This window comes from Macaca mulatta, chromosome 15 (assembly GCF_049350105.2).
Source record: "Macaca mulatta isolate MMU2019108-1 chromosome 15, T2T-MMU8v2.0, whole genome shotgun sequence".
NCBI classification, from domain to species: domain Eukaryota; kingdom Metazoa; phylum Chordata; class Mammalia; order Primates; family Cercopithecidae; genus Macaca; species Macaca mulatta.
This window is the reverse complement of record NC_133420.1, coordinates 4,897,653-4,925,416: the sequence shown is the minus strand read 5'-3', so window position 1 is coordinate 4,925,416 and position 27,764 is coordinate 4,897,653. Positions and strand designations below refer to the sequence as shown.

The 27,764-nt window shown below is 53.9% G+C and overlaps 2 protein-coding genes across 18 annotated transcripts in view; one reads left to right on the top strand and one right to left on the bottom strand.

Moving 5' to 3' along the window:
• Positions 1 to 23,541, bottom strand: part of PNPLA7 (patatin like phospholipase domain containing 7) — an 87,934-nt gene extending 64,393 nt beyond the window's left edge. For 12 of the 17 annotated variants that reach the window (XM_077966752.1, XM_028834520.2, XM_077966757.1 and 9 more), the window contains exons 1-8: positions 23,080 to 23,541; positions 20,775 to 20,849; positions 20,509 to 20,596; positions 20,034 to 20,113; positions 17,977 to 18,068; positions 17,686 to 17,826; positions 16,899 to 17,058; positions 14,269 to 14,349 (exon numbers count right to left, since the gene is read on the bottom strand). In XM_077966752.1, the coding sequence (XP_077822878.1) occupies positions 14,269 to 14,349; positions 16,899 to 17,058; positions 17,686 to 17,826; positions 17,977 to 18,068; positions 20,034 to 20,113; positions 20,509 to 20,596; positions 20,775 to 20,849; positions 23,080 to 23,109 (747 nt within the window). In that variant the 5' untranslated portion in view covers positions 23,110 to 23,541. The remainder of the gene's footprint in view (positions 1 to 14,268; positions 14,350 to 16,898; positions 17,059 to 17,685; positions 17,827 to 17,976; positions 18,069 to 20,033; positions 20,114 to 20,508; positions 20,597 to 20,774; positions 20,850 to 23,079) is intronic. The other 5 variants (XM_077966756.1, XM_077966763.1, XM_028834524.2 and 2 more) reach the window with 3 other exon arrangements.
• A 1,243-nt stretch (positions 23,542 to 24,784) lies between these two features.
• MRPL41 (mitochondrial ribosomal protein L41) lies at positions 24,785 to 25,485 on the top strand. Its single transcript, NM_001258134.1, is given in 2 exon segments — positions 24,785 to 24,896; positions 24,992 to 25,485. A coding segment is annotated over 1 exon segment (414 nt). The 5' UTR covers positions 24,785 to 24,896; positions 24,992 to 24,999; the 3' UTR covers positions 25,414 to 25,485.
• The last annotated feature ends 2,279 nt before the right edge of the window (positions 25,486 to 27,764 follow it).

The window sequence follows — 27,764 nt, the reverse complement described above, 5'->3', positions numbered from 1 at the left end:
TTTAAACCGAGTCTCGCTCTGGAGTGCAGTGGCACGATCTTGGCTCACTGCAAGCTCTCCCTCCCGGGTTCCACGCCATTCTCCTGCTTCAGCCTCCCGAGTAGCTGGGACTACAGGTGCCTGCCACCACGCCCAGCTAATTTTTTTGTATTTTTAGTAGAGACGGGGTTTCACCGTGTTAGCCAGGATGGTCTCGATCTCCTGACCTCGTTATCTGCCCGCCTCGGCCTCCCAAAGTACTGGGATTACAGGCGTGAGCCACCGCGCCCAGCCAATTTTCATCCTTTGTAGTACAAATGTGAGTTGTTCTAGAATATTGAATCTGAGGGGGTCACAGGAATCCCTGAACTTGTAACCAGTTGGTCAGAAGTGTGGGTGGCCTGGGAACTCCCAAGTTCCCAGTTTTGGATGCTATTATAAATCTGTGGCTGGGCACGGTGGCTCAAGCCTGTAATCCCAGCACTTTGGGAGGCCGAGATGGGTGGATCACGAGGTTAAGAGATCGAGACCATCCTGGCTGACACGGTGAAACCCCGTCTCTACTAAAAAATACAAAAAACTAGCTGGGCGAGGTGACCGGCGCCTGTAGTCCCAGCTACTTGGGAGGCTGAGGCAGGAGAACGGCGTAAACCCAGGAGGCAGAGCTTGCAGTGAGCTGAGATCCAGCCACTGCACTCCAGCCTGGGCAACAGAGCAAGACTTCGTCTCAAAATAAACAAACAAACAAATAAATAAATAAATAACAAAAATAAATCTGTTACTTTTAAATTTCAATTTCCAATTGTTCATTGCTAATATAGAGAAATACAGTTTATTTTTGCATGTTGATAAACTCATTCATAAGTTCTAGTAGTTGTCTTATAGATTCCTTGGGATTTCCAATCTAGATAATCATGTTTGTGAATCGAGACTGTTTTATTTTTTCTTTGCCCATATGCATGCTTTTTCTTTCTTTATCTTCCCCTCCTGCTCTGGTGAGGACCTCAAACACGATGCTGAACAGGATTGGTAAGAACACACACTTGGCCGGGCGCGGTGGCTCACGCCTGTAATCCCAGTCTTTGGGAGGCCAAGGAGGGTGAATCACGAGGTCAGGAGATCGAGACCATCCTGGCTAACATGGTGAAACCCCGTCTCTACTAAAAATACAAAAAAAATTAGCCGAGCGTGGTGGCGGATGCCTGTAGTCCCAGCTACTTGGGAGGCTGAGGCAGGAGAATGGCGTGAACCCAGGAGGCGGAGCTTGCAGTGAGCCGAGATCGCGCCACTGCACTCCAGCCTGGGCGACAGAGCAAGACTCCGAGACTCCGTCTCAAAAAAAAAAAAAAAAAATTAGCCTGGCATGGTGGCAGGCGCCTGTAATCCCAGCTACTCGGGGGGCTGAGGCAGGATAATTGCTTGAACCCGGGGCCGGGGGCAGAGGTTGCAGTGAGCCGAGATCACGCCACTGCACTCCAGCCTGCGTGATACAGCGAGACTCTGACTCAAAAAAAAAAAAAAAAGACACACACACACATACACACACTCTCTGGCTTGTTCCCAATCTTCAAGGGAAAATATTCAGTCTTTTGCCAACAAGCAAGATGTTTGCTTTCATTTTTTAGTACAGATGTCCTTTATTTGATTTAGGAAGTTCTCTTCTCCTGGTTGCTCAGAGTTTTTATCATGAACAGATGCTGAATTTTGTCAAATGCTTTTTCTGCATTTATTAAGATAATCAGATGGCTTTTCTTCTTTAGTCTGTCAATATGGAAAAGTACATCAACTGATTTTCAACTGTTGAAACAGCTTTGCATTCCTGGAATAAATCCCACCGATCATGATGTATTATCCTTTTCCATATACTGCTGGACTCAAATCTGTAATATTTCATGGAGGATATGTATGTTTCCAATGATGAGTGACTGGTGTGAAATTTTCCTGTCTTGTAACGTCTTCGTCTGATTAGGTGTTCGGGTCTTGCTCGCCTCAAAAACTAAACTGGGAAATAGTCCCTCTTCTACTTTTCCGGAGAAGTTTGTGTGAAATTAGCATATTTTATCCTTAACGTCCTAAATCTCGGGAAGTATTCCCCAGTGAAGTCATCTAAATCCGGAGTTTTCCAGGTGGGAAGGATTTTAGCTACTAATTGGATTTCTTTAGTAGATATACGGCTATTCAGATAATCTACATCTGAGGGAACTTTGGTAGTTTGTGTCTTTCAAGGAATTTGTCAATTTAATCTGCGTGGTTGGTTTCATGGGCATAAAGTTGTTCAAAAGATTTCCTTGTTAGTCCTTTTATGTCTGTAGGGTCTGTAGACATGTGCACTCTTTCATGTCTAATATTTGTAGTTTGTGTCTTCTCTTCTTTTCTACACTGGTCTGGCTACAGGATTTTTCATTTTACTTACATTTTTCAAGAGCCAGCTTTTGGTTTCATGGATTTTCTCTCCTGTTTTTCCATTTCCAGTCTCATTGATTCTTACTCTTTATGAGTTTCTTCCATCTGCATGCTTTGGGTTTCATTTGTTTTTCTTTTTTTTTTTTTTTTTTTTTTTTTTTTGAGATGGAGTCTCGCTCTGTCGCCCAGGCTGGAGTGCAGTGGCCGGATCTCAGCTCGCTGCAAGCTCCGCCTCCCGGGTTTACGCCATTCTCCTGCCTCAGCCTCCCGAGTAGCTGGGACTACAGGCGCCCGCCACCTCGCCCGGCTAGTTTTTTGTATTTTTTAGTAGAGACGGGGTTTCATCATGTTAGCCAGGATGGTCTCGATCTCCTGACCTCGTGATCCGCCCGTCTCGGCCTCCCAAAGTGCTGGGATTACAGGCTTGAGCCACCGCGCCCGGCCTCATTTGTTTTTCTTTTCCTAGCTTCTTAAGATACAAGCTTGGGTCACTGATCTGAGATTTGTTTTATCTTCTAATACCAGCATTGCCCAGGCTAGAGTGCCATGGCACAGTCTTGGCTCACTGCAACCTCTGCCTCCTGGGTTCAAGTGATTTCCAGATCATTTTTGTTTTTTTTTTGTTTTTTTTTTTTTGAGACGGAGTCTCGCTCTGTCGCCCAGGCTGGAGTGCAGTGGCCAGATCTCAGCTCACTGCAAGCTCTGCCTCCCGGGTTCACGCCATTCTCCTGGCTCAGCCTCCCGAGTAGCTGGGACTACAGGCGCCCACCACCTCGCCCGGCTAGTTTTTTGTATTTTTTTAGTAGAGACGGGGTTTCACCGTGTTAGCCAGGATGGTCTCGATCTCCCGACCTCGTGATCCGCCCGTCTCGGCCTCCCAAAGTGCTGGGATTACAGGTTTGAGCCACCGCGCCCGGCCCATTTTTGTATTTTTAGTAGAGATGGGTTTTCACCATGTTGGCCAGGCTGGTCTCGAACTCCTGACCTCAAGTAATGTACCCACCTCGGCCTCCCAAAGTGCCGGGATTAAAGGCGTGAGCCAACACGCCCGGCCGTGTTGTCCCTTTTTATCCCTGCTAATATTCCTTCATCACATCTGACATCGACTTTGTCTGATACTAATACAGCCACTCCAGTTTTCTTTTAATTGGGGCTTTCATGGTATATCTTCTTCCAGCCTTTATTTTTTTTGAGACAGAGTCTCGCTCTGTCGCCCAGGCTGGAATGCAGTGGTGCGATCTTGGCTCACTGCAAGCTCTGCCTCCCGGGTTCCCGCCATTCTCCTGCCTCAGCCTCCCGAGTAGCTGGGACTACAGGGGCCCGCCACCGCGCCTGGCTAGTTTTCATTTTTTTGTATTTTTAGTAGAGACGGGGTTTCACCGTGTTAGCCAGGATGGTCTCGATCTCCTGACCTCGTGATCTGCCCACCTCCCAAAGTGCTGGGATTACAGGCGTGAGCCACCATGCCCGGCCCTTTTTTTTTTTTTTTTTTTTTTTTTGAGGACGTGTCTTGCTCCTCTGTCACCTGAGCTATAGTAAAGTAGCTCACGCACAGCTCACTCCAGCCTCAACTTCCCAGGCTCAAGCAGTCCTCCCACTTCAGCCTGCTGAGTAGCCGGGAGCACAGGTGTGCAGCACCACACTAACCTAATTTTAAATTTTCTGTAGAGACAGGGACACTGTGTTGCCCAGATTGGTCTCGAACTCCTGTGCTCAAGCGATCCTCCCACCCGAGCCTCCCACAGTGCTAGGATTACAGGTGTGAGTCACTTCGCCAGGCAACCTTTTGTTTTCCATCTAAGTATTGATATTTAAAGTGGGTTTTTCCTGCAGAATAGAGTTGGGTCTTGGACTTTCCATCCAATCTGACAATCTGCCTTGTTGTTGTATTTAGACCAGTTGTATCCATTGTGATCATTTATAATGGCTGGATTTAGGATATAATTTTCCAGAGAATGTTGCCTTCTTTGTTTTAGCAGGTGATTAAGCTGGTTGGGTTCAGACCACAAGTCTGTATCTGTGGATGGTGGATTCCAGTATCTCTGTTTTCAAAGCCTTGGTTCTGATGCTTTGCTCTGCCCTGCACATGCCCCACTCAGGAGTCAGTCTGAGATTTGAGCTGAAGTTCGAATCTTTCTTTTGTTTTTTGAGACGGAGTTTCACTCTGCCACCCAGGCTGGAGTGCAGTGGAGCCATCTCGGCTCACTGCAACCTCCACCTCCCAGGTTGAAGTGATTCTCCTGCCTCGGCCTCCCGTGTAGCTGGGATTACAGGCACTCACCACAACACTTGGCTACATTTTTGTATTTTTAGTAGAGACGGGGTTTCACCATGTTGACCAGGCTGGTGTAGATCTCCTGACCTCATGTGATCCACCTGCCTCGGCCTCCCAAGGTGCTGGGATTACAGGTGTGAGCCAGCGCACCAGCCTGAAGTTTGAGTATTTTTTTTTTCCCCTGAGATAGAGTCTTGCTCTGTTGCCCAGGCTGGAGTGCAGCAGCATGATCTCGGCTCACTGCAACTTCCGCCTCCCGGGTTCAAGTGATTCTTCTGCCTCAGCCTCCCGAGTAGATGGGACTACAGGCGCCCGCCACCATGCCCGGCTAATTTTTTGTATCTTTAGTAGAGACGGGGTTTAACCACGTTGGCCAGGATGGTCTCGATCTCTTGACCTTGTGATCCGCCCGCCTCGGCCTCCCAAAGTGCTGGGATTACAGGCATGGCCACCGCGCCCGGCCTTGAAGTTTGAATCTTAATGCAGTTTCAAAGTCTTTGTTATGCTGCTCTGGGTCTGTCCTGAGCCTTGTACAGGTTCACAGACAAACTCCGTGCATCTGCTTCCCGGCTCTCCCCTCCCTGAGATCCGCACACTCTCTCTGGCCCTTGGGGACCTTCTTCTGGTGCTTTTGGAGGATTCCCATCAGGGGTTTTGCTCCATAACTGGGCGACCATCGAGGCAGGGCCATGAGTAACAGAAGAAAATGAAAAAGCAGGAAGCAGAGCCCTCGTGCGTGGCGGCTCCGCGCTTTGATTCCCATCCGCAACCTCCTGGCTTTATTTTCCGAGTCCTCCAAGGACTGTTTGCTGCATCTTGTCCGGAGTTTTTCACTAATCAGCAGGACACGCTGGTGTGGCACTACCTTGCCACAGCAGAACTGGAACTCTCCCATTTTATTTAAAAATAAAACCTTCATTTCCTTCTTTGAGAGCCAGAATGAAGATGCTTAACACATCACCACAGATACTAAATCAATCAGCGGCTGCTCACCTGTGTAGACCAGGCTCACGGCCGCTGCCGTTCAGGACTCTAATGTACCTTCCTGCACGAGGCCACATAAACGAGAACCCAAACAAGGAACCTGGAGGCCGCTGGGCTCCAAAGCACAGCTGGCCGACACTCACGCCTGCTGCGGGCCCCGCACGTCGAGTACACCAGATACTCAGCTCTTGGCACGTGCTAATCGAGCTCCGAGACTTCGCAATTTTTCTTCCACTTGGCATTTTGTTCCGTTCCTTTCAAAACCTTTATGTAGAGAAAGTTCCTCCCCAAGAGAGCTACACCACACCACAAGAAACACAAGCACAGAATGGTTGAGAGGCGTCATCTGCCAACCCCAACAGCCGGGGTCCAGCGACTGAAATCACGGCCCGCTGCAGACTCAGGGAGACACCCCCACCAACCGCATCGGCTGGGCAAGTCTCATCTCCACGCTGGAATCAGGGAGAAGAGCACGTGCGCGTGTTTGAGGGCAGGCGAGGGAAAGGCATAACAACTTAGCAGCTGTTGCTAAAAATGGCTTTTGTGTGTTTTATTTCAAATGCACTTGTTTACTTCAAAAAACCATGCCCTCACCACCTTACCCAAAATCAGGAAGCTGTGAAAACCACAGGGAGGGGCTGGACGCTGGGAAGCCCGGGTGGACATGCAGCTCCCCTGGCAGGCAGGGGTCCCCGAGGGCTCCCACACTTGCACGTCTTCAGATCTCAGCAGTGCTGTATGTAGCAGCCAGCAGTCATACCCAACCCAGCTGTCACTCAGCCACGGGTAAATCAACGGTGGCTTCAACAACCGAATGAGCACGACAGCCACTCACGCAGACGAATCTCATGTTCGCAATGCTGCTCAAATTAAGAAAGGTGAGGTGGCCGGGCGCGGTGGCTCAAGCCTGTAATCCCAGCACTTTGGGAGGCCAAGACAGGCGGATCACGAGGTCAGGAGATCGAGACCATGCTGGCTAACACAGTGAAACCCCGTCTCTACTAAAAAATACAAAAAAACTAGCTGGGCGAGGTGGTGGCGCCTGTAGTCCCAGCTACTCGGGAGGCTGAGGCAGGAGAATGGCCTCAACCTGGGAGGCGGAGCTTGCAGTGAGCTGAGATCCGGCCACTGCACTCCAGCCTGGGCGACAGAGCAAGACTCCGTCTCAAGAAAAAAAAAGAAAAAAGAAAGGTGAGGAATTGTGGTGTGATGCCATTTATGAGACTTAGAGTCAAGCAAAATTATACTACATATTGTATAAGTACCAAAGAAAATTCAGAAAAGTGGCTATCTCTGAAGAAAAGAGAGGGCGAAATGAGAGCACACACGTGGGTAACGTGGACAGAGCCGGCAGTGTGCAGCTAACCTGTGTTCTAGCCAACCAGGGTTAAAACTATATAACCTGGGTTTGAGTTGACATGCCTGTTTGCAGTGTCATGCCTACTTGTTTTAGAGACAGGGTCCTGCTATGTTGTCTGGGCTGGCCGAGAACTACGAGGCTCAACAAACTTCTTTCCTCTCCCGAACAGCCAGGACTATAGGTCCAACCGCCATTCCTGGCAACATCATGCTTTTTTGTGTATCTGCAGTATTTTGTAACAACTTTATGAAAATTAAAATAATAAAGCCTACCTCCCATTAAAAATGGTGGGTTGGGCCGGGCACAGTGGTTCACACCTGTAATCTCAGCACTTTGGGAGGCCCAGGAGGGCAGACTGCTTGAGGTCAGGAGTTCGAGACCAGCCTGGCCAACATGGTGAAAACCTGTTTCTACTAAAAATACAAATATTACACGGGCGTGCTGGTGCACACCTGTAGTCCCAGCTACTCGGGAGGCTGAAGCACAAGAATCAATTGGACCCAGGAAATGGAGGTTGCAGTGAGCCACGATCACGCCACTGCACTCCAGCCTAGGTGACAGAGTGAGACTCTGTCTCCAAAAAAGAAAGGTAAGTTGGCCGGGCGCGGTGGCTCAAGCCTGTAATCCCAGCACTTTGGGAGGCCGAGACGGGCGGATCACAAGGTCAGGAGATCGAGACCAGCCTGGCTAATACGGTGAAACCCCGTCTCTACTAAAAAATACAAAAAAAACTAGCCGGGTGAGGTGGCGGGTGCCTGTAGTCCCAGCTACTCGGGAGGCTGAGGCAGGAGAATGGCGTAGACCCGGGAGGCGGAGCTTGCAGTGAGCTGAGATGCGGCCACTGCACTCCAGCCTGGGCGACAGAGCGACACTCCGTCTCAAAAAAAAAAAAAAAAAAAAAAGAAAGGTAAGTTGAAGGTAAATGCTTATCTTCATCCTGTTGTGGAATATAGATGCTTATCTCTGCTCTCTTAAAAAGATACAAACCTCCAAGGATAAAGACAAAAGCTGAGAGTAGATAAAAAATGTCACTGAAATTTTCGTGGCTGATGAAAGCAAGTGACAGAGTCAGGGCTGGTGGGGACCCTCTAAGGGAAGCTGAGACTTGGCTTAGATGTGCGAAACCCAGAGAGGACCGGTCCTCACTGCAGAGCCAGCACCAGGCTAACACGCAGGGGAGACGGGGAGAGAGGATTGGTCCTCACTGCAGAGCCAGCACCAGGCTAACACGCAGGGGAGACGGGCAGAGGGGTAGGCCAACCCAAGTCACTTTCCTGACCCCAACAGGCTGGAAATGGCCTTTCCCCATGGCCTGCGGACTACCAAGGATTCTCTGGAGAAGGTGAAGCGAGCAGGTAGGAGCCCAAGGATATCAGGTGTGGCTACGAACCCAAGAACAATGTCCACTCCAGGCGGGGATACCCCCAGACTCCTCTGCAACAGTGTCCACTCCAGGCAGGGACACCCCCAGGCTCCTCCCCAACAGTGTCCACTCCAGACGGGAGCCTCCCCCCCAGACTCCTCCCCCTCCTCCAACCTCGTGCCACCACAGCGAGACATAGGCAGATTTCTTTCTGAGAAGCTGCCCTAAAAAAACACCTACAGACCCTGACCTGTGGGCTCTCAAATCAGGAAGGAAAGAGCCAGTGTCCTTCTCAGTCCTCCTGCAGGGAGCGTCCCCCATTAGTGAACCCCAACCCCATGCACACGCGGCCTATACGCAGCTTTCAGGTGGATCACGCTCTTTTTGTTTTGATCACGCTCTTTTTGTTTTGTAGTTAACCCATGTAACTCCCACCGAAGTCAAGACAGAACATTTCCAGTAATCCAGATTACCTTACGCCTCCCTGAGTCGATCCCAACCTAAACCTCTAACAGGCAACCACTAATGAGACCTTTTACCCCAGCAGGGCCAAACACCAGGGCCAAGTCCCTCCAGCCCAGCCACAGGGTTTTGTAAAGGAAGTTTTTTTTGGAACGCTAGATGGCCACATTGAGTAGCTGCAAGAGAGACCACGTGGCCCATAAAGCTGAAATATTTATGCTCTGGCCTTTTACGGAGAAAGCTGGCTGGCCAGCCTCTGTCCTCAAGTGTCAGTGCAGCCGGCGGCTGAGCCTCAGGTGAGTGAAATTACACAGTATGTGCTTTGTGTTGCCTCCTGGGCTCCACGTTATTTCTGTGAGATGCAGCTATGTGGGTTTGCACACATGCGTTCAATAAGGACTTCACTCACACATAAAGCGACTGCTGGAGGCAGAAAAGTCCCTGATTGGAAAGACAGAAACCAAAATAAACAGAGAAGAGAAACTCAGGTCAGAAACAACTCAGGAGCAAAAGAATACCCATCTTACTTTATCCAGGAAGTAAGAACAAGATAATTTTTTAAAAAGAACACTCAGGGCCAGGCGCAGTGGCTCACGCCTGTAATCCCAGCACTTTGGGAGGCTGAGGTGGGCGGATCACCTGAGTCAGGAGTTTGAGATTAGCCTGACCAACATGGTGAAACCTCATCTCTACTAAAAATACAAAAAAATTAGCCAGGCATGATGGCGGTTGACTATAATCCCAGCTACTTGGGAGGCTGAGGCAGGAGAATCGTTTGAACCCGGGAGGCAGGAGGTGCAGTAAGCTGAGATCACGCCATTGCACTCCAGACTGGGCAACAAGGCAAGACCCCGTCTCAAAAAAAAAAAAAAAAATTCACAGAAAAAAAAACTCTTGAAATGAAAAATATGACAGAAATTAAAAATTGAATGGAAGATTTGGAAAATAAAGTTGAAAAATCTTCTAGAAAGTATAACGAAAGGGCCAGGTGCAGTGGCTCACGCCTGTAATCCCACCACTTTGGGAGGCCGAGGAGGGCGGATCACGAGGTCAGGAGATCGAGACCATCCTGGCTAACACAGTGAAACCCCATCTCTACTGAAAAACAGAAAATCAGGCGGGCGAGGTGGCGGTGCCTGTAGTCCCAGCTACTCAGGAGGCTGAGGCAGGAGAATAGCAGGAACCCGGGAGGCGGAGCTTGCAGTGAGCTGAGATCCGGCCACTGCACTCTAGCCTGGGCGACAGAGCGAGACTCTATCTCAAAAAAAAAAAAAAAGAAAAGAAAGAAAAAGTACAACAAAAAGACAAAGGCGGTGTAGAATAAAGACAATTCTAGATTTCTAAGGTTTCAAAACATACACCTCCCTGGCACCCTGTTTCAGGAAGCGAACGGAGGATTTGCTCCACCAAACACGCCGGCCGAGAAAGCAGCAGCAAGAGCCCTGTGCGGGGGAAGGAAGGGTGGGTGGCCCCGGGATGGCGGCTGGACAGCAGGCCTGGGGAGGGTCCGACTGGGCAGGAGGATGGGGGCTCCCGGGAGGTGCTTTTCCCAGAGCAAAGCAGCGTCCATGGAGCCGCTGGTTCAGGGTGTGAGTCTGTAACGGGTGCACAGAAAAATCACCAAGCAGCCAGAAATCACACAACTGTTCATTCCAGGAAAACAGAAAGTGGCGAGAAAGGAAATGTAACTGTAGTACACTACACGGCTCAGCTGTGAATAGCATCCATGAAGTCGAAACGGCTGCCCATGAGCGGCGCAGCTGGGAGCGTAGCGTGAGGCATGGGGGCCATCCGCGCAGCCACACGTCATCTCCCACGACAGGAAGTCAGCGTGTCTAGAACGGATGGGTTAGGAAACAGCAAGAAAAGCTGCTCAGAAGGAACCGAAGCGTTTTCAGTGTGCGGGGACAGATGGCCACTGTTGATAAAAGTTTAAGTATGTTTTTAGAATCTGTCCGTGTTATTTTGCAAGAATTTAAATTTTGTTTTTTTTTTTTTTTTTTTGAGACGGAGTCTCGCTCTGTTGCCCAGGCTGGAGTGCAGTGGCCGGATCTCAGCTCACTGCAAGCTCCGCCTCCCGGGTTCATGCCATTCTCCGGCCTCCGCCTCCCGAGTAGCTGGGACTACAGGCGCCCGCCACCTCGCCCGGCTAGTTTTTTGTATTTCTTAATAAAGACGGGGTTTCACCGTGTTAGCCAGGATGGTTTCGATCTCCTGACCTCGTGATCCGCCCGTCTCGGCCTCCCAAAGTGCTGGGATTACAGGCTTGAGCTACCGCGCCCGGCCACTTAAATTTTGTTAAAATGACACACACAAAAGTTTGATGAGACAAAAACGATGTCACGCCAGATGATCAACCGATCACAATACAGAATTATCTCTCTCAGATATCACTCTTTTTTTTTTTTTTTTTTGGAGACGGAGTCAGAGTCTCACTCTGTCGCCAGGCTGGAGTGCAATGGCGCGATCTCAGCTCACTGCAACCTCCAACTCCCTGGTTCAAGGGATTCTCCTGCCTCAGCCTCCCGAGTAGCTGGGACTACAGGTGCCCACCATCATGCCCAGCTAATTTTTGTATTTTTAGTAGGGACGGGTTTCACCATGTTGGCCAGGATGGTCTTGGTCTCCTGACCTTGTGACCCTCCCGCCTTGGCCTCTCAAAGTGCTGGGATTACAGGCGTGAGCCACCGTGCTCAGCCAACCACCCCCCATTTTTTACTCCTACTACACTCAGGGAAGACCCATTTCCGCCCCTAAGGGAGAGGGGCTGTGACACCAATGTGGACGAGACAGGTCGCAGTGGCCGAGAGGAACCGGGCCCGTCTCAGCACACAGCTCCCCTCTCCTGCCACAGGCATCGCTGTGCTGTGATAAGTGAGGCCCAACTGGAATATCACAACAAGATCAAGATCAGAAAGAACAAGAAATAACGGAGAAAGCCTCTACCCCAGTGAAGCTACTTTTTGCTTAAAGAGAAACGAATCATCCAAGGTAGGAGGCATACTGATGCCCCGTGCCGAACAGGTTTACATCCACATAGAGCAAAGCTTCTCTAGTCCTTTCCCAGCTTTTCTCAGGCCCACAGGTGCCCCTTACACATCCAGGAGTCCCTGAGAAACCCACCATAGCTCCAGAGACACACTAACCAGAGGCTCCAAAGAGGCACACAGAGGTGGGTCTGGTGGCCGGGACACCACTCTGCCCAAGCCATGTTGGGCGCTCCCTCGAAGATGAGCACCGGCCTTCTAATGAAAGCTCCAAGGAAGTGGGTGTCCTCTCCCTCCCCAGGCCGGCGGCCTCCCCAGCACAGGCCACGCGTCTCACGAAGATACACAGGTCCCAGGGAGCACAACGAGATGCCGAGGTCCCATCCATGCCTCCACCCCAGGCCCCAAACAGCTCAACGCCCGCCTGTGCCCATCTGCTGGGGAGCATAGTGAGCATCCTGGACACCCCAATGTCTGGCTGGAGCTTGTTACATCCTTTCTGAGCAAAGGAACGTAGGATGAGATCAGAGGACACTACCTAGGCTCCAGTGCGAGGTTTCATGCAAGGATCTAGCGGTTGGTTCTGCCTGAATGCATCCGAGCCAGGGTTCTGATGAGCTCTGGAAAACTCTTCTAACGAAAGCTAGAGAAACTGAGGTAGAAGTTACCTTGATACACAGCTAACAATGAATGCAAAAGGTATAACTCAAAAGAGTGAGATTAAAATCAGACACCTCTTTTGAGTTGATAGGCATTTAGCAAAATTCAGCTAATGGACGCTAAAGATTTGTTTCACTGCATGTAGGTTTTACTCAAAGAAAAAAAGACCAAACAGACATTAAATTCCAGTTAATGGGCCAGGCGCGGTGGCTCAGGCCTGGAATCCCAGCATTCTGGGAGGCTGAGGCGGGCGGATCACTTGAGGTCCGAGGTTAGAGACCAGCCTGGCCAACATGGTGAAACCCTGTCTCTACTAAAATACAAAAATTAGCCAGGTGTGATGGCACATTCCTGCAATCCCAGGTACTCAGGAGGCTGAGGCAGGAGAATCACTTGAACCTGGGAGATGGTGGCTGCAGTGAGCCAAGATGATGCCACTGCACTCCAGACTGAGCAACAGAGCGAGACTCCCTCTCAAAAAAACAAAAACAAAAACAAACAAACAAAAAACCAACTTCTAGTTAATGACTTGGCATGATGGCTCAGGCCAGTAATCCCAGCATTTTGGGAGGCTGAGGGAGGCAGATCCCTTGAGCCCAGGAGTTCAAGATCAGCCTGGCCAACATGGCAAAACCTCATCTCTATCTCTACAAAAACATACAAAATTAGCCAGGTGTGGTGGTGCACGCCTGCAGTCTCAGCTGCTTCAGAAGCTGAGGTGAGAGAATCGCTTGAGCCCTGGAGGCGGAGGTTGCAATGAGCAAAGATCATGCCACTGCGTAAGCGACAGAGCGAGACCCTGCCTAAAAAATAATCATCCTAGTGAATGTTGGGCACATGGGGTGATTTTACTATTTTTGCACATTTTTGAACTGTCCCATAATAAAAATTTAAAAATCATGAGACAACATGATACATGATTTTTATTTATTTATTTATTATTTATTTATTTTTGAGACAGAGTTTCACTCTTGTTGCCCAGACTGGAGCGCAGTGGCCTGATCTTGGCTCACTGCAACCTCTACCTCCTGGGTTCATGCGATTCTCCTGCCTCAGCCTCCCGAGTAGCTGGCATTACTGGCGCCCGCCCCTACACTCAGTTAATTTTTGTATTTTTAGTAGAGATGGGGTTTCACCATGTTGGCCTTGCTGGTCTCAATCTCTTGACCTCGTGATCCACCCACCTCGGCCTCCCAAAGTGCTGGGATTACAGGCGTGAGCCACCATGCTCGGCCCGGCAGCACCTTTCAAAATTACGAGTGTGCATCCCCTGGGACCCAGCAAGTCCACCCTAAGGATTTGTCCCGCAGATCAGGCTCCAGTATCGGAAACGATGGGCACAGGAGACCATTCACTGCAACAATAAAAAGCAAAAGACTGGGAGTCATAGAAAGACGGCGCCAGCAGGGAAGAGCCCAGCAGGACCTGCAGGAAACAGGGGCGGCAGGTCCCCCGGGAGGGCCTTGGGCCTGAGGAGAGGACAAAACACCTTCCCTGTATGACGCTTTGTGCTTTTTGAAGGCTGAACCACATGCATTTATTGCCCAGTTCAAAAACAGTCATTTAAGAGACAACCAAAACCCTTAACCACATGCCCGGCTATTCTTCAATGCACTGTGGCCGGAAAGAAGCTCCCTCCCCCTTCCTCCCTCCTTCCTGGACCAAACCCCGCTCCCCTCACGTCACTGTAGAGAACTGGCCTTTAACCACTGCTGGCTGCCCAGGCAAGACAGAAAAACCAGGCCACCAGGGCCGACCCAGGGGCACTCTGAGGGCCAGGCAGCGGGGCACTCACGGTGATGATGTCCAGGATGCTGAGCAGGCTGTGGACGCTGTCTCCGGCCAGAACCTCTTTCACCACCACCTCGGTGCCGTCCTGCGATTGGAGAGCAGAGTGGGCACCTTCAGGTCCCGGGCCGTGACTGCGGGGCCTGGCGGAGGCTCAGCCCAGCTCAGCGCAGTGGGGCCACGGGCCTGCACCTCTGACGCGCCATGACAGCAGCAAGTGCCTCGGATGGAGGGCAGGGGACGAGACGGACCCGCTGGCCTCAGGGGTACAACACGCAGGAAGCAGCAGCAAGGAAAACGGAGACGAAGGAGGAGACCCACCTCTCCATCCCGCGACTCGTCTTCAGTGTGGGGACTGAGGCAAAAGCTCGCAGAGCCTGTTTGTTTGCTGAACTAACTATAAGGGCTCCGAGGACCGATTCACTTAGTACCAGCCTAAATTCCAGAACTTTCATATAATTTTCCATTAGGTAAAAAAAAGAAAAGAAAAGAAACCACACAATTTTGGTGATTTAACAATGTAAGCACTTCATCTCAGCTTGACCCAGGAAAATTCTTTATGAAGTTGCCCAGGCCGGGCGCGGTGGCTCAAGCCTGTAATCCCAGCACTTTGGGAGGCCGAGGCGGGTGGATCATGAGGTCAGGAGATCGAGACTATCCTGGCTAACATGGTGAAACCCCGTCTCTACTAAAAATACAAAAAACTAGCCGGGCGTGGTGGCGGGCGCCTGTAGTCTCAGCTACTTGGGAGGCTGAGGCGGGAGAATGGCGTGAACCCGGGAGGCGGAGCTTGCAGTGAGCCGAGATCACGCCACTGCACTCCAGCCTGGGAGACACAGCGAGACTCCGTCTCAAAAAAAAAAAAAAAAAAAAAGAAGTTGCCCAAATCTGGCCCCAGTCCCCTCCATGAGCCCCTCCCATCTAGTCCAAAGGCCAGAGGGACACGGGTTCTGGTCCTTGAGGAGGCCCCGCACGAGCGGCAACAAAAGCCTCTGTTTCACCAGCTGAGCGGCCTCATCCTCAGAAGCTACTGGCTCCAGCTTCCCCAGATGGGGGAACCAAGCCCCTTTCCCTCCTAATAACCCATCAAGTCCAGCCACAGACGAAGCGACAAACCTGAGAACCAAACACTTTGCCCAGCAGCACTTTTGGTGTAGAAGCCCCGACAGGCAGTGCCGGAGCTGGCATGGGGTCGGTGCCCACTGCCGGGACCACAGTTGGCAGGAGCCCTGCAGGTCAGGGCGATTATCACACAAAGCCCAGGGTTTGCTAAGTGTGTGCTTTAAATGGGAACAAGCAATGAGGAGTCTGGGTCGCAACTGCCTGGACAGACAAAGCCACGCCACCCTGCGGGGGAGCCACACACGCCGAAGAGGCCGCGGCAGGGTCTGGCCCAGCTCCCACCCCTGGAGCAGCGATTCAAAGGGCAGAATTCAACAGAGGCAGGAAACAAGTATTGAGGTCCTACATGGATTCATACCTGAATTTTTTTTTTTTTTTGGAGACAGGGTCTCGCTCTGTCGTCCAGGCTGCGGTGCAGTGGCGTGAACACAGCTCACCGCAGCCTCGACCTCCCAGACTCAAGTGATCCTCCCACCTTGGCCCCCAAGTAGCTGGGACCACAGGTGCTACCACCATGCCTGGATAATTATTTTTTACTTTTTGTAGAGATGGAGTTTCACTATGTCATCCAAGCTGGTCTCTAACCTGTGGGCTCAGGCGAGCTTCCCACCTTGGCCTTAATTATTTTCTTACAATTAAAATAATTTAATTTTGTTAGAAACCTGAAAATAGAGCAAGGTCTCAATTGATCATGGCAAATCAATACAGTGACTTAGTACTAAACCATCAAAGGGAGTATTCCGAGGACTTGGAAGAAACATTTAAAACAGCTGCCAGGCCCAGGCCTCATGCCTGCAATTCCAGTGCTCTGAGAGGCCGAGAAGGGAGAGTTACCTGAGCACAGGAATTGCTGACCAGCCCGGGCAACCAAGTGACTCCATTTCTACAAAAAAATTTTGGCCGGGCGCGGTGGCTCAAGCCTGTAATCCCAGCACTTTGGGAGGCCGAGATGGGCGGATCACGAGGTCAGGAGATCGAGACCATCCTGGCTGACACGGTGAAACCCCGTCTCTACTAAAAAAAAAAATACAAAAACTTAGCCGGGCGAGGTGGCGGGCGCCTGTAGTCCCAGCTACTCGGGAGGCTGAGGCAGGAGAATGGCGTAAAACCCGGGAGGCGGAGCTTGCAGTGAGCCGAGATCCGGCCAGTGCACTCCAGCCTGGGCGACAGAGCGAGACTCCGTCTCAAAAAAAAAAAAAAAAAAATTTTAAAAGTGAGGCGGGCGTGGTGACACACACCTGTAATCCCAGCTGCTCGAGAGGCTGAGGCATGAGCATCGCTTGAGCCCAGGAAATCGAGGCCTCAGTGAGCTTAGATTGCACCACTGCACTCCAGCCTGGGTGACAGAGTGAGACCCTGTCTCAAGAAATTAAATAAAATGTAATAAAAGTAAAAATGGTGAGTTTTCCCCCAAAGAAATTAAAATAAAAAATTTGCCTCGCTTTTCAGTGGGAAACGTTTAAGAACCTGAGATGACAGACGTGGAGGTGAGTGCCCCGCCACCCTGCGACTCACAGCGTCCTGGATGCAGACCTCCAGCCGCCCGTCCTGCACCACACAGATGCTGGGGTCTGGCGCCCCGGGCCGGAAGACGTGCTCCCCCTCCTGCAGCCGTACAAAGACGATGTGTCTGCAAAGCTCCAGGAACAGCGGCTTCTCAAAGTGGCCCAGGACCCTGCAAGAGCCAGAAGGCGCTGTGGGACGGCCTTCCAGGGGAGGAGGACGGTCTCCGCCAGAGTCTCGAGAGCTCACGGCCACCGACCCCACTGGCGCCAGGCCTTGTGCTGTGGGTCCACGCGGCTGACCAACAAACCACACGGCATCACTGCCGAACACAACTGTCAACTTCTGAAATTCCCATGAGCCTGTTTTCCATCAGCTCAGAGAACTTCTTGACCCGTGACCCTGAGCCACACGCACACGGGAGGAAGGCAGAGGTGGCCTCCAGGATGGTGAGCTGGGCCAGGGGGTGGAAGGGGTGCGGTCCAGGGGCCAGTCAGCAAGACGGGAGCACAGAGCAGAACCCAGGCTCCAGACTTTGGATCCACCACACCGTTCTCGCTCTTGCTCTGGGTTCATTGCTGAAGATGAAATACTGGAAATTGTTCAACAGAACAAGAAAGACCTGGTGAAGGAGCCAGCAGACCACGAGGCCCTGCCACGGGGCACAGACACCAGCAGCCCCACGATGGGCTTTGCCAACCATCCCCCAACACAAGACAGCCAAGCTGGAGCCAGTCCCCAGTGAGAAGCCCGGAGGACGGGAGCTGCAGCAGCCCTCGGGGCTCATCCCTGCTCTTACCGAACATTTTTCAGCATGTACAGAACTTCCGATGGTAGGTGAGAATTCTTCACGTCAAACTCTGTGAGGTCGGCCTCCAGCAGGGAGGGCGGGGGCTCCTTGGGCTGCAGGGCCGGGTATTCCTTCTTGAAACGCAGAATCCTACAGGCAGAGACACAGTAGCCTTGAGCAGACCAGGCGGATTCAAAACCCACAGCGTCAGCGGCCGACACGCCAGGCAGCTCAGGGTCGAGGAGGCCAGCACCGTGGGGGGCACCCCAGGCAGGATGTGGTCTGAAGGACACTCAGTACCTCTTGGCCAAAGATAGCACCTTGGTCCTCTTCCTGGCCCGCTGCCGGGGCAGTGCGGCGTTCTCCACAAGGGTGTTGGGGAGCGTGGTCACCTGCAGAGCCAAGGGAGACACCAGGCACTGACCCTGCAAGCCGCAAGGTCCAGGCTCTTCGTCACGGGGGTCAGTCCTCAGAACCTGCCTGTGAGCCTCCCGCAGGCCCAGCTTCAGCTCCTGGGGTCTGGCTGTGCCATTTCCCCACCCCGCCTGGCCTGGGAGGGATGTTGGCAGTGAGTGATACAGCCCCACACATCCTTGGGATCATCCTCACTGTCCCCAAACAGCCAACCCTCCAAAGCTCCAGGGCTTCATGCCGGCCGGACCCGCTGTCTCGAAGGCTGACAGCCACTCCATCCTTGGCTTTCGTGCTGTTCAACACAACCCTTTCCTATAACCCTTTAAAAATCCGCCACTGTCCCCACCGACCTTCCCCCCATCACTTCCCCTCTGACCTGGGGCCACTGCCCACTCTGTCCCATATCTGGAACAGTCTTCTTCCCTTTTCTCAGGCAGTGCCTGCTTGACTGCCCAGAACAGCAGAGGCCTGGGTCACACCCTGCATGCTGGCAGGGCCACCTCACTCGGGCACCACTGCCTGCTGCCCTTCGGTCCAGAGCTGTTGGTCTCGCGGCTTTCCTCCCAGGCCCTCCACTTCCCTGTCCTCTGTGGGGCCACTGGATGATGGTCGACACTCAACAGATCGCCCCGCGCCCTGTCCCGGCCGCCTGAGCCTGTTCCAGACCCAGCGTACAGCAGCCCTAACTCATCTGCCCTTTCACAGCACTTAACGCTGATGAGAACAGATGAGCCACAGACACCCACTCCCTCCCCTCTTGAGTTTCTCAATTTTCTTTCTTTCTTTTTTTTTTTTTTTTTAGACGCAGTTTCGCTCTTGTTGTCCAGGCTGCAGTGCAGTGGCACCATCTCAATTCACCACAACCTCCGCTTCCCGGATTCAAACGTTTCTCCTGCCTCAGCCTCCCGAGTAGCTGGGATTACAGGCGCCCACCACAACGCCCAGCTAATTTTTGTATTTTCAGTAGAGACGGGGTTTCACCATGTTGGCCAGGCTGGTCTCAAACTCCTGACCTCATGATCGGCCCACCTCAGCCTCCCACCGCGCCTGGCCGAGTTTTTCAATTTTCCGTGAAGAACATAAATTAGCTGTACAACCAGAGAAAGGTAACAAAGATTGCTTTAAAGGGATCAGTCTGTATGGTTTCTGTGAAGCTTCTGGGTGGTCTGTTGAGCACTTCCTGGGCCCTTCAGGAGTGCAAGGAGGCGGCCAGGGGAGGCCACTGACAACCCAACTGGCCAAAGCCCAGGAAGGGTTAAACCAAGGGTGCTTATTCTCCGGATCGGGGCTTGTTGAACTCGGATTCCTGAGCCCCGGCCCAGGGATCTGTGTCTAGGTTCCGGAACCACCCAGACACTCAAAGTGAGCCACGCAGCTTTTAGCTTAGATCACACATGCCGGTAACCAGGGAACTTAGCCCTTCCAATCCCAGGGGATGGACTCTGTCCTCAGTCCAGCACCCTAAAGCCTGGCAGAGACCTCCAAGCTCAGCACCAGAGTCAGAAACCTCTGGCAGAGCGTGAGGCCTTCTGCACCCACCGGGCCCCAGCGATGTTCTTACAAAGCAGCTTTCTGCTCTCATTTCTTGTTAAAATAAACATCCACTCTAGGGGCAGACAGGACCTTCTCTCCCCTCCCGCCACTGTCCACCACAGACATTCCCGGAGCTGCCCCTTCAGGCCAGGGGGAGCCAAGGCCTGAGAGGGTGGGGGCTTATTTCTGGGTAAAACACGCTGGATTCAGCTGGAGGAAGCAGACACCATTCGGCACGATTTATAACGTTCCCCAAACCCTGAGCCTGGTGGCAGAGCTGGGAAGCCGGGGACACGGCAGCACACGCCAAGCACTGCCCGGACTGGGGGAGCCCGCAGCAGGAGGGGTCCCTCCCGCAGGGGCCTGCTCCGGGAAGCCGTGTGCAACCTGGGGCCCCAAGCACCAGCTACCTTCCTCATGATCTTCCGGCCGTAAAACATCACTTTGTCTCTCTTTCGGAACCGGTACTGAGGAGTGGGCTGCGCTTGTCCTGCAGGGGAATGAAGAGACGGCCTGAGGTAGAGCCGTGGCACAGGCCTGGTCCTGGACATGCAGGTGTGCACAGTCAGTACTCTCGTCCCCGCCAGTACCTGGCCATACTCAGACAGCACGAGGGAAGGGGGCCTGGGTAACAGGCTCGCCTCCGACAAAGGGGGCTCTGCCTTCTTCCCACTGAAGCCTTGCTCAGGAGAGGAGAACAGAAAGGGCTCTGAACAGACTTGGCTTCCTGGAACCGACGTGCTCAGCCTGAGCCCAGATGGGCCACTGGATTCTAGCCAAACCCACCGTGGACTTGAGGACCCCTCCCAGGGGCTCAAAACACATCCCAAGGCACCCACGCTTTCCCCCAACCCCCCAGGCCAGAGTCAGAACCAAGATACTCACGAAATTGGCTAAGCCTTCTGAACGTGAAAAGGATGAGAACACCAGCCAAGGCCAGGGCCAGGAGGGCTCCAACCGCAATCCCCGTCAGCTGGCCAAGAGTGGGGACATGGTGCCCATCAGCAAGGCCACAAAACTAACCCTAGCCCTAAGCCTGCCCCCACCCCAACCACAGGCTGGCAGGAATGAGCCAGGGGATGGGGGCAGGGAGAGGTGAAAAAGGCCACGGCCCATCCAGGTCTGGCCCCAGGGAAGCGTGAGGTGATTACCATGGTGGACGGTGAACCTTCCTCCGTGAACCACAGCCCCCAAGAGTGCAGAGCGGTGCCCAGGCAGAAGCCAGCCTGCAGCAGAGAGCATGGGGTCAGGCGGGCATGGACGGGCTTCCCAGCCCAGACTTGCTCAGAGCAGCAAGAGGGGAGCTGGGAGTTAGGAGAGAAGTCAGCAGCCCGGGAGACCCAGCAAGCAGTGATCTCGCCCGGGGTGCCGGGGTCCTCTGAGCCCCCCACTACGAAGCATTCAGAGGGCAATCTGGCTTCCTTGGTCACTGGGACACAGCGGGGCAGGGCCGTCACTCACACACCTGCATGCTGGCGACACGATCCCTGGGATGCAGGTCTCAGGGAGCAGGCCCAGCCACAGGGGAGGCCAAGGCCCCCTCTCAGTGTCCCCTCAGCCCCAGCAGGAGCAGTGCTCGAAACCCCTATGAGCCATCTGCATTCTGAGAACATTTAACACCAGTTCACATGCCAGACAAGGAGGCAGCGGCGGCCGAGAGGGAGGCCGAGAAGGCTCTGTGTGCTGCCATCTCCTGGAGCAGCCGGACTTCAGAAGTCCAGGTCCGCGGGAGCGAGGGAAGAGAGGGTGAGGACAGGATGCTGAGTGAGCGACAGCAGAGGACGCTGGTGGCTCCCCAAGAAGTGAAAGAGAAAACAAGAAGACACCAGCCAGACAAGGCAGCCCTCTCCATTCCTGCTGGCATCACATCTTCCTCCCAGGCAGCCAGGAACTGGATAGGGCAGGGGAGGCCACTGGTTCAGCCTGCAAGTTTCCACACAAGAGCTGAGGCCTAAAGCAGCACCCACCCCCATCTCCCGCTACAGAGAAGCAGGACTCCCATCCATGCCAGAAAATCCAGGGAAGGGCCGGGTGTGGTGGCTCACGCCTGCAATCCCAGCACTTTGGGAGGCCGAGGCGGGCGGATCACGAGTCAGGAGATCAAGACCATCCTGGCTGACACAGTGAAACCCCGTCTCTACTAAAAATTCAAAAATTAGCCGGGCGTGGTGGCGGGCGCCTGTAGTCCCAGCTATTCGGGAGGCTGAGGCAGGAGAATGGCTGGAACCCGGGAGGCGGAGCTTGCAGTGAGCCGAGATTGTGCCACTGCACTCCAGCCTGGGCGACAGAGCGAGACTCCGTCTCAAAAAAAAAAAAGAAAAATAAAAAAAGAAAATCCAGGGAAGTCGGAAGAGCACTCAAACACATTTCAAAGACACAATTCTGCACCAAGACTGAATGAGGATGTGCCCAGAAAGCTGAGCCCTTTTGAACTTGGTTCAGAAGGCAAATACAAGCCCTGGGAGCTTCTGCTTCAGGACAGGGGCACCCCTACGCTCACTCTCAATCAGTGGGGTGCACAGAAGCACCTACGACCATGTCCTTCACTTAAGGAAGCGAAGTGAGTCCCTCTGAGCCCAGCAACCGCTTCTGGGACAGATTATCCAAGGAAGGCCTATCATGCAATGGCCCATGACCTGGTCACACGCTCTCCTGCAGTGGAGTAGCTCAGCCTTTTCTAGCTTTTCACTGTTGCTTTAATGGGTCCAGTTTTCTGGTTTAGGAAAAAAGGCCTTTGTGATATGGCTACAGATGTTTGACTAAGAAAAAGATTCTAAGGCCCGGCACAGTGGCCCACAGCTGTAATCCCAGCACTTTGGGAGGCCTAGGCAGGCAGATCACGAGGTCAAGAGTTCGAGACCAGCCTGGCCAGCATGGTGAAACCTGGTCTCTACTAAGAATACAAAAATTAGCTGGGTGTGGTGGTGCTTGCCTGTAGTCCCAGCTACTGGGGAGGCTGAGGCAGGAGAATCACTTGAACCCAGGAGGCGGAGGCCGCAGTGAGCCAAGATCACACCATTGCACTCCAGCCTGTGTGACAGAGCAAGACTTCGTCTTGGGGAAAAAATAAAAAAGAAAGAAAAAGATTCTAAGCAAAATCATCAGGCAAAGTCCTAAGGGAAAACTGGAAGTAGCAATTGTGACCTTAGGGGAAGAAAAGACAAGGCCTCAGGCAATGCCCATGGGCCACCGCTGGCTGTACCCCCCCAATTCCATGAAAAGATGCCCATGGGGCACCACTGGCTGTCCTCGCTGTGAACTCACGCGTCTAACACGCGCTGGCAGCTGTGACAGGCGGCAGAGAGGTGCCAGAACCACCACTCCCATAGTCCTCAGGCACCAAGAAGCCACGGGGCCAAAGAGTGAGGCAGAGCAGACGCCAAGAGGACCCTTCTCTGGGTCCAGAAATGCCCCCCAACTGGGAAGTCCAGGGATCTGGCCCCCTGAGTTACATACCTCTGGGCCGTCATCTTTCTCTTCCTCCATGGACAGAAACAGAAAAAACAGCCTGAGAAAATCAGACAGCCTGAGGCAAACAAGGGCACACCTCTACCCGCTCACGCTCACACCCCGACAGCTGTGGACTCAGACTTCTCCCTGGGTTCCTTTTCAAGTCAAATCACGTTTCACTGAAAGGAAAATCCTGCTGAAAAAGTCTGTTCTACAGGAAGAGCAGGTGTCTTTTGAGAAGCGTCTGTCGTCTGTTAGGAGCCACTTCCTTCCCTCTGTAAACAGCCCTCACGTGGCTGTCCTGGAACCCACAACAGCAGCCAGATGGGGCGGCTCCAAGCAGGTCAAGAGGAGCCAGGACCAGCGCGGCGGGGGTGGGGGCAGCGCTGCCTTCCGGAAAAGCACGGTTGGAGGGGAGGTGACGCTAGCGGGGCGTGGATCCGGGTTGTGGGCGTGCCGCAGGGGGGGCGTGTATCGGGGTGTGGGGGTGCCGCTGAGGGGGCGTGTATCGGGGTATGGGGGTGCCGCTGAGGGGGCGTGTATCGGGGTGTGGGGGTGCCGCTGGGGAAGCGGGTGTAGCTGGGGAGGGGGTGGATCCGGGGTATGGGGGTGCCGCTGGGGAAAGAGTGCAGCTGGGGAGGGGGTGGATCCGGGGTGTGGGGGTGCCGCTGAGGGGCGTGTATCGGGGTATGGGGGTGCCGCTGGGGAGAGAGTGCAGCTGGGGAGGGGATGGATCTGGGGTGTGGGGTGCCGCTGGGGAAGCGGGTGTAGCTGGGGAGGGGGTGGATCCGGGGTGTGGGGGTGCCGCTGGGGAGGGGGTGCCGCTGGGGAGGGGGGTGCCGCTGGGGAGGGGGTGGATCCGGGGTGTGGGGGTGCCGCTGGGGAGGGGGTGGATCCGGGGTGTGGGGGTGCCGCTGGGGAGGGGGTGGATCCGGGGTGTGGGGGTGCTGCTGGGGGGCGACTTCCGCGTGGGGTGAGAGGCCGCCTGCGAGGGTGACCGGGCCGGAGGGCTCAGCGCACAAGCCAGACGTGCTGGGTCCAAGATTATTAATTTGGGGACTGCGAGGGCTCGAGTCCTCCCACACCACTGCCCGGCCTGCGGGGAACCCAGACAGCCCCGGCCCTCCCGGCTACAGGTCCCGGGCTTTCCCTGCGCGGTTGCCGGCTCCGCTCAGAGGAGCGGCGCCCAGCGGAGGGGTCAGAAAGGCCGGGTCGCGGCGTCCGTCTCGGGTGCAGCGCCCGCGTCTTCCTCGACCTCCCGACGCCACCTCAGTGCCTCAGGGGGACTGGGCTCCCGGGACACCGCCGGCCACCAGGCGGACGAACACAGGCAGTGGCGGGCAGTGGGGACGCCAGAGACTAGCTCGCTGAGGGCGGCCACTCATCCGCGCGCCCCGCCCCGCCCCGCGCGCCCCGCCCCGCCCCGCCCCGCGCGCCCCGCCCCGCCCCGCGCGCCCCGCCCCGCCCCGCGCGCCCCGCCCCGCCCCGCGCGCCCCGCCCCGCCCCGACCCGCGCGCCCCGCCCCGACCCGACCCGCGCGCCCCGCCCCGACCCGACCCGCGCGCCCCGCCCCGACCCGACCCGCGCGCCCCGCCCCGACCCGACCCGCGCGCCCCGCCCCGACCCGCGCGCCCCTCCCATTGGCAGAGTCCCCGCGGCCACGCCCCCTCCCAGACTGAGGCCGTTATTGGACGCAGCGGCCGCGGCCAATCGGAGCCGCTCTTGCTGCGACGTGGCGGTCGGAAGCCGAGCGAGGTCGAGGTCGGGTCGGCTCCGGAGCTGCTGAGGGGCAACTTGGAGCTGGTGCTGGGTCTCCGATTCAGGTGAGTCTGTCGGATTGGAGCGGGCGCCGCGCGCGGCCGGGGGCGGGGCTGGCCGGGTTCCCGGGGCCGCGACTACCCGCCGTCTCCTCCCGCAGGGCGCGGCATGGGCGTCCTGGCCGCAGCGGCGCGCTGCCTGGTCCGGGGCGCGGACCGGATGAGCCAGTGGACGAGCAAGCGGGGCCCGCGCAGCTTCAGGGGCCGCAAGGGCCGGGGCGCCAAGGGCATCGGCTTCCTCACCTCGGGCTGCAGATTCGTGCAGATCAAGGAGATGGTCCCGGAGTTCGTCGTCCCGGATCTGACCGGCTTCAAGCTCAAGCCCTACGTGAACTACCGCGCCCCTGAGGGCGAGGAGACGCCCCTGACGGCCGCGCAGCTGTTCAGCGAAGCTGTGGCGCCTCTCATCGTACAGGACTTCAAAGACGGTACCTTCGACCCCGACAACCTGGAAAAGTACGGCTTCGAGCCCACACAGGAGGGCAAGCTCTTCCAGCTGTACCCCAGGAACTTCCTGCGCTAGCGGGGCGGGGGGCTGCGAGGTGGAGGCATCCCCGGGGAGGGGCGGCCTGCCCTCATCTCGTTTCTATTAAAGGCCTTTGCCAGCTCGACGGTGTTTTTTTGGCCAATGGTCATGGCAAAGTGTGCAACATGACAGATTTCAGTGCAGGGACCTAAGCAGAGTTCTCATGCAGACTCCGCACTGTGACCCTCTTTGGAGAAAGAATTTACAAGGCAGATTGTGCCGGATGACAACACTGGTCAGTTCATCCCCCAAATTACCCAGGGAACAAAGGTACAGGAGATGGGGGTCTCACTCTGCTGCCCAGGCTGAGCACTCGTGGGCTCAATGATCCGCCCGCCTCAGCCTCCCAAAATGCTGGGATTACAGGTGTGAGCCACTGTGCCCACCCCAGGAAAATTTCTTGTTGCAATCTGACATATATTGGCATGTTGTGTTGTATCATCAGAAAAGAAGAAAGGGATAAGGCCAGGCGCGGTGGCTCACGCCTGTAATCCCAGCACGTTGGGAGGCCGAGGAGGGAGGATCACAAGGTCAGGCGTTCAAGACCAGCCTGGCCAGCATGATGAAACCCCGTCTCTACTAAAAATACAAAAATTAGCCAGGCCTGGTGGCATGCACCTGTAGTCCCAGCTACTCAGAAGGCTGAGGCAGGAGAATCGCTTGAACCCAGGAGGTGGAAGTTGCAGTGAGTCAAGATCGTGCCACTGCACTCCAGCCTGGGCAACAGAGCGAGACTCCGTCTCAAAAAAAAAAGGAAGGGATAAAACTGCATGTTTTTTACTTGTGGTCACCTATATGGCATTAGTAAATGCTGAGGATTCGACAAATTGTGGCCTGTACTTCAACCACAGTTCCTCCCAGAGAGACAAGAGCCCTCATGGCAGGAGTTGGATGTAACACACCCAGTTAGTTCACACACCTAAAGTCACCATCTGTCCAGTATTTGGGAGCTAACCCATGTGGATGCTGCAGTGATGACTGTTCCCTACAGACTTCACATATTTCAAGTTGGTGACCCCCAAGGCAACTCGGAACACACACTCCCTTTTATTTATCTGCACAGGGATCCAATACAGGTTGAGCATCATTATCCAAAATGCTTGGGGCTGGGCACCGTGGCTCACACCTGCAATCCCAGCACTTTGGGAGGCTGAGGCAGGTGGGTCATCTGAGGTCAGGAGCCTGGCCAACATGGTGAAACCCTGTCTCTAATAAAAATACAAAAATTAGCCAGGCATGTTGGCACAGGCCTGTAATCCCAGCTACTCCGGAGGCTGAGGCAGGACAATCACTTGAACCTGGAAGGTGGAGGGCAGTGAGCCGAGATGGAACCACCGAGATTAAGCCACTGCACTCCAGCCTGGGTGACAGAGCAGGACTCTCTCAAAAAAAAAAAAAAAAAAAAAGGCATGGCTAATCCCAGCACTTTGGGCGGCAGAGGTGGGCAGATCACCTGAGGTCTGGAGTTTGAGACCAGCCTGACCAACACGGAGAAACCTTGTCTCTACTAAAAATATACAAAATTAGCTGGGCATGGTGGTGGATGTCTGTAATCCCAGCTACTCAGGAGGCTGAGGCTGGAGAATCGTTTGAACTCGGGAGGCAGAGGTCGCAGTGAGCAGAGATTGTGCCATTGCACTCCAGCCTGGGGAACAAGAGCAAAACTCCGTCTCGAAAAAAAAACAAAGCCTGGAACCAGAAATGTTTTGGATTTCAGTTTTCAGATTTTGGAATATTTGCATGTACATAATGAGATATCTTGGAGGTGAGATACAAGTCTAAACAGGAAATTCAATTTTGTTTCATATACACCTTATACACATAGCCTGATGGTAGTTTTATACAATATGTATGTTTTTTAGGCTAGTCAAGTGAAGCTATGAGAGAAGGAACAAATCTGTAACTGGTTGTCATTGTTTACACAGTATTTTTATTATTTATTTATTTTTTAGAGATGAGTCTTGCTCTGTTGCCCCTCGCTCACTGCAGCCTCGACGTCCTGGGCCCAACAATCCTCCTGCCTCAGCCTCCCAAGTGGCTGGGGCCATAGGCACCGTGCACCACACCTGGCTAACTTTTTTTTTTTATAGAGACTGGGTTTTGCTATGTTGCCCAGGCTGGTCTTGAACTCCAGGCCTCAAGCAACCCTCCTGCCTCAGCCCCTCCCAAAGTGTTGGGATTACAGGCCACTGTGCCTGTGCTCAGTATTTTTAATAATATATGCAACTCATCACATGAGTTCAGCTGTGGGATTTTCCAAAAGTTTTGGGATTTTGCATTTTTGGACTGGCTGTGCTAAATCTATACGAGCACTTCTGGTGCCATGATGAGGCATTAAATGTTCATTT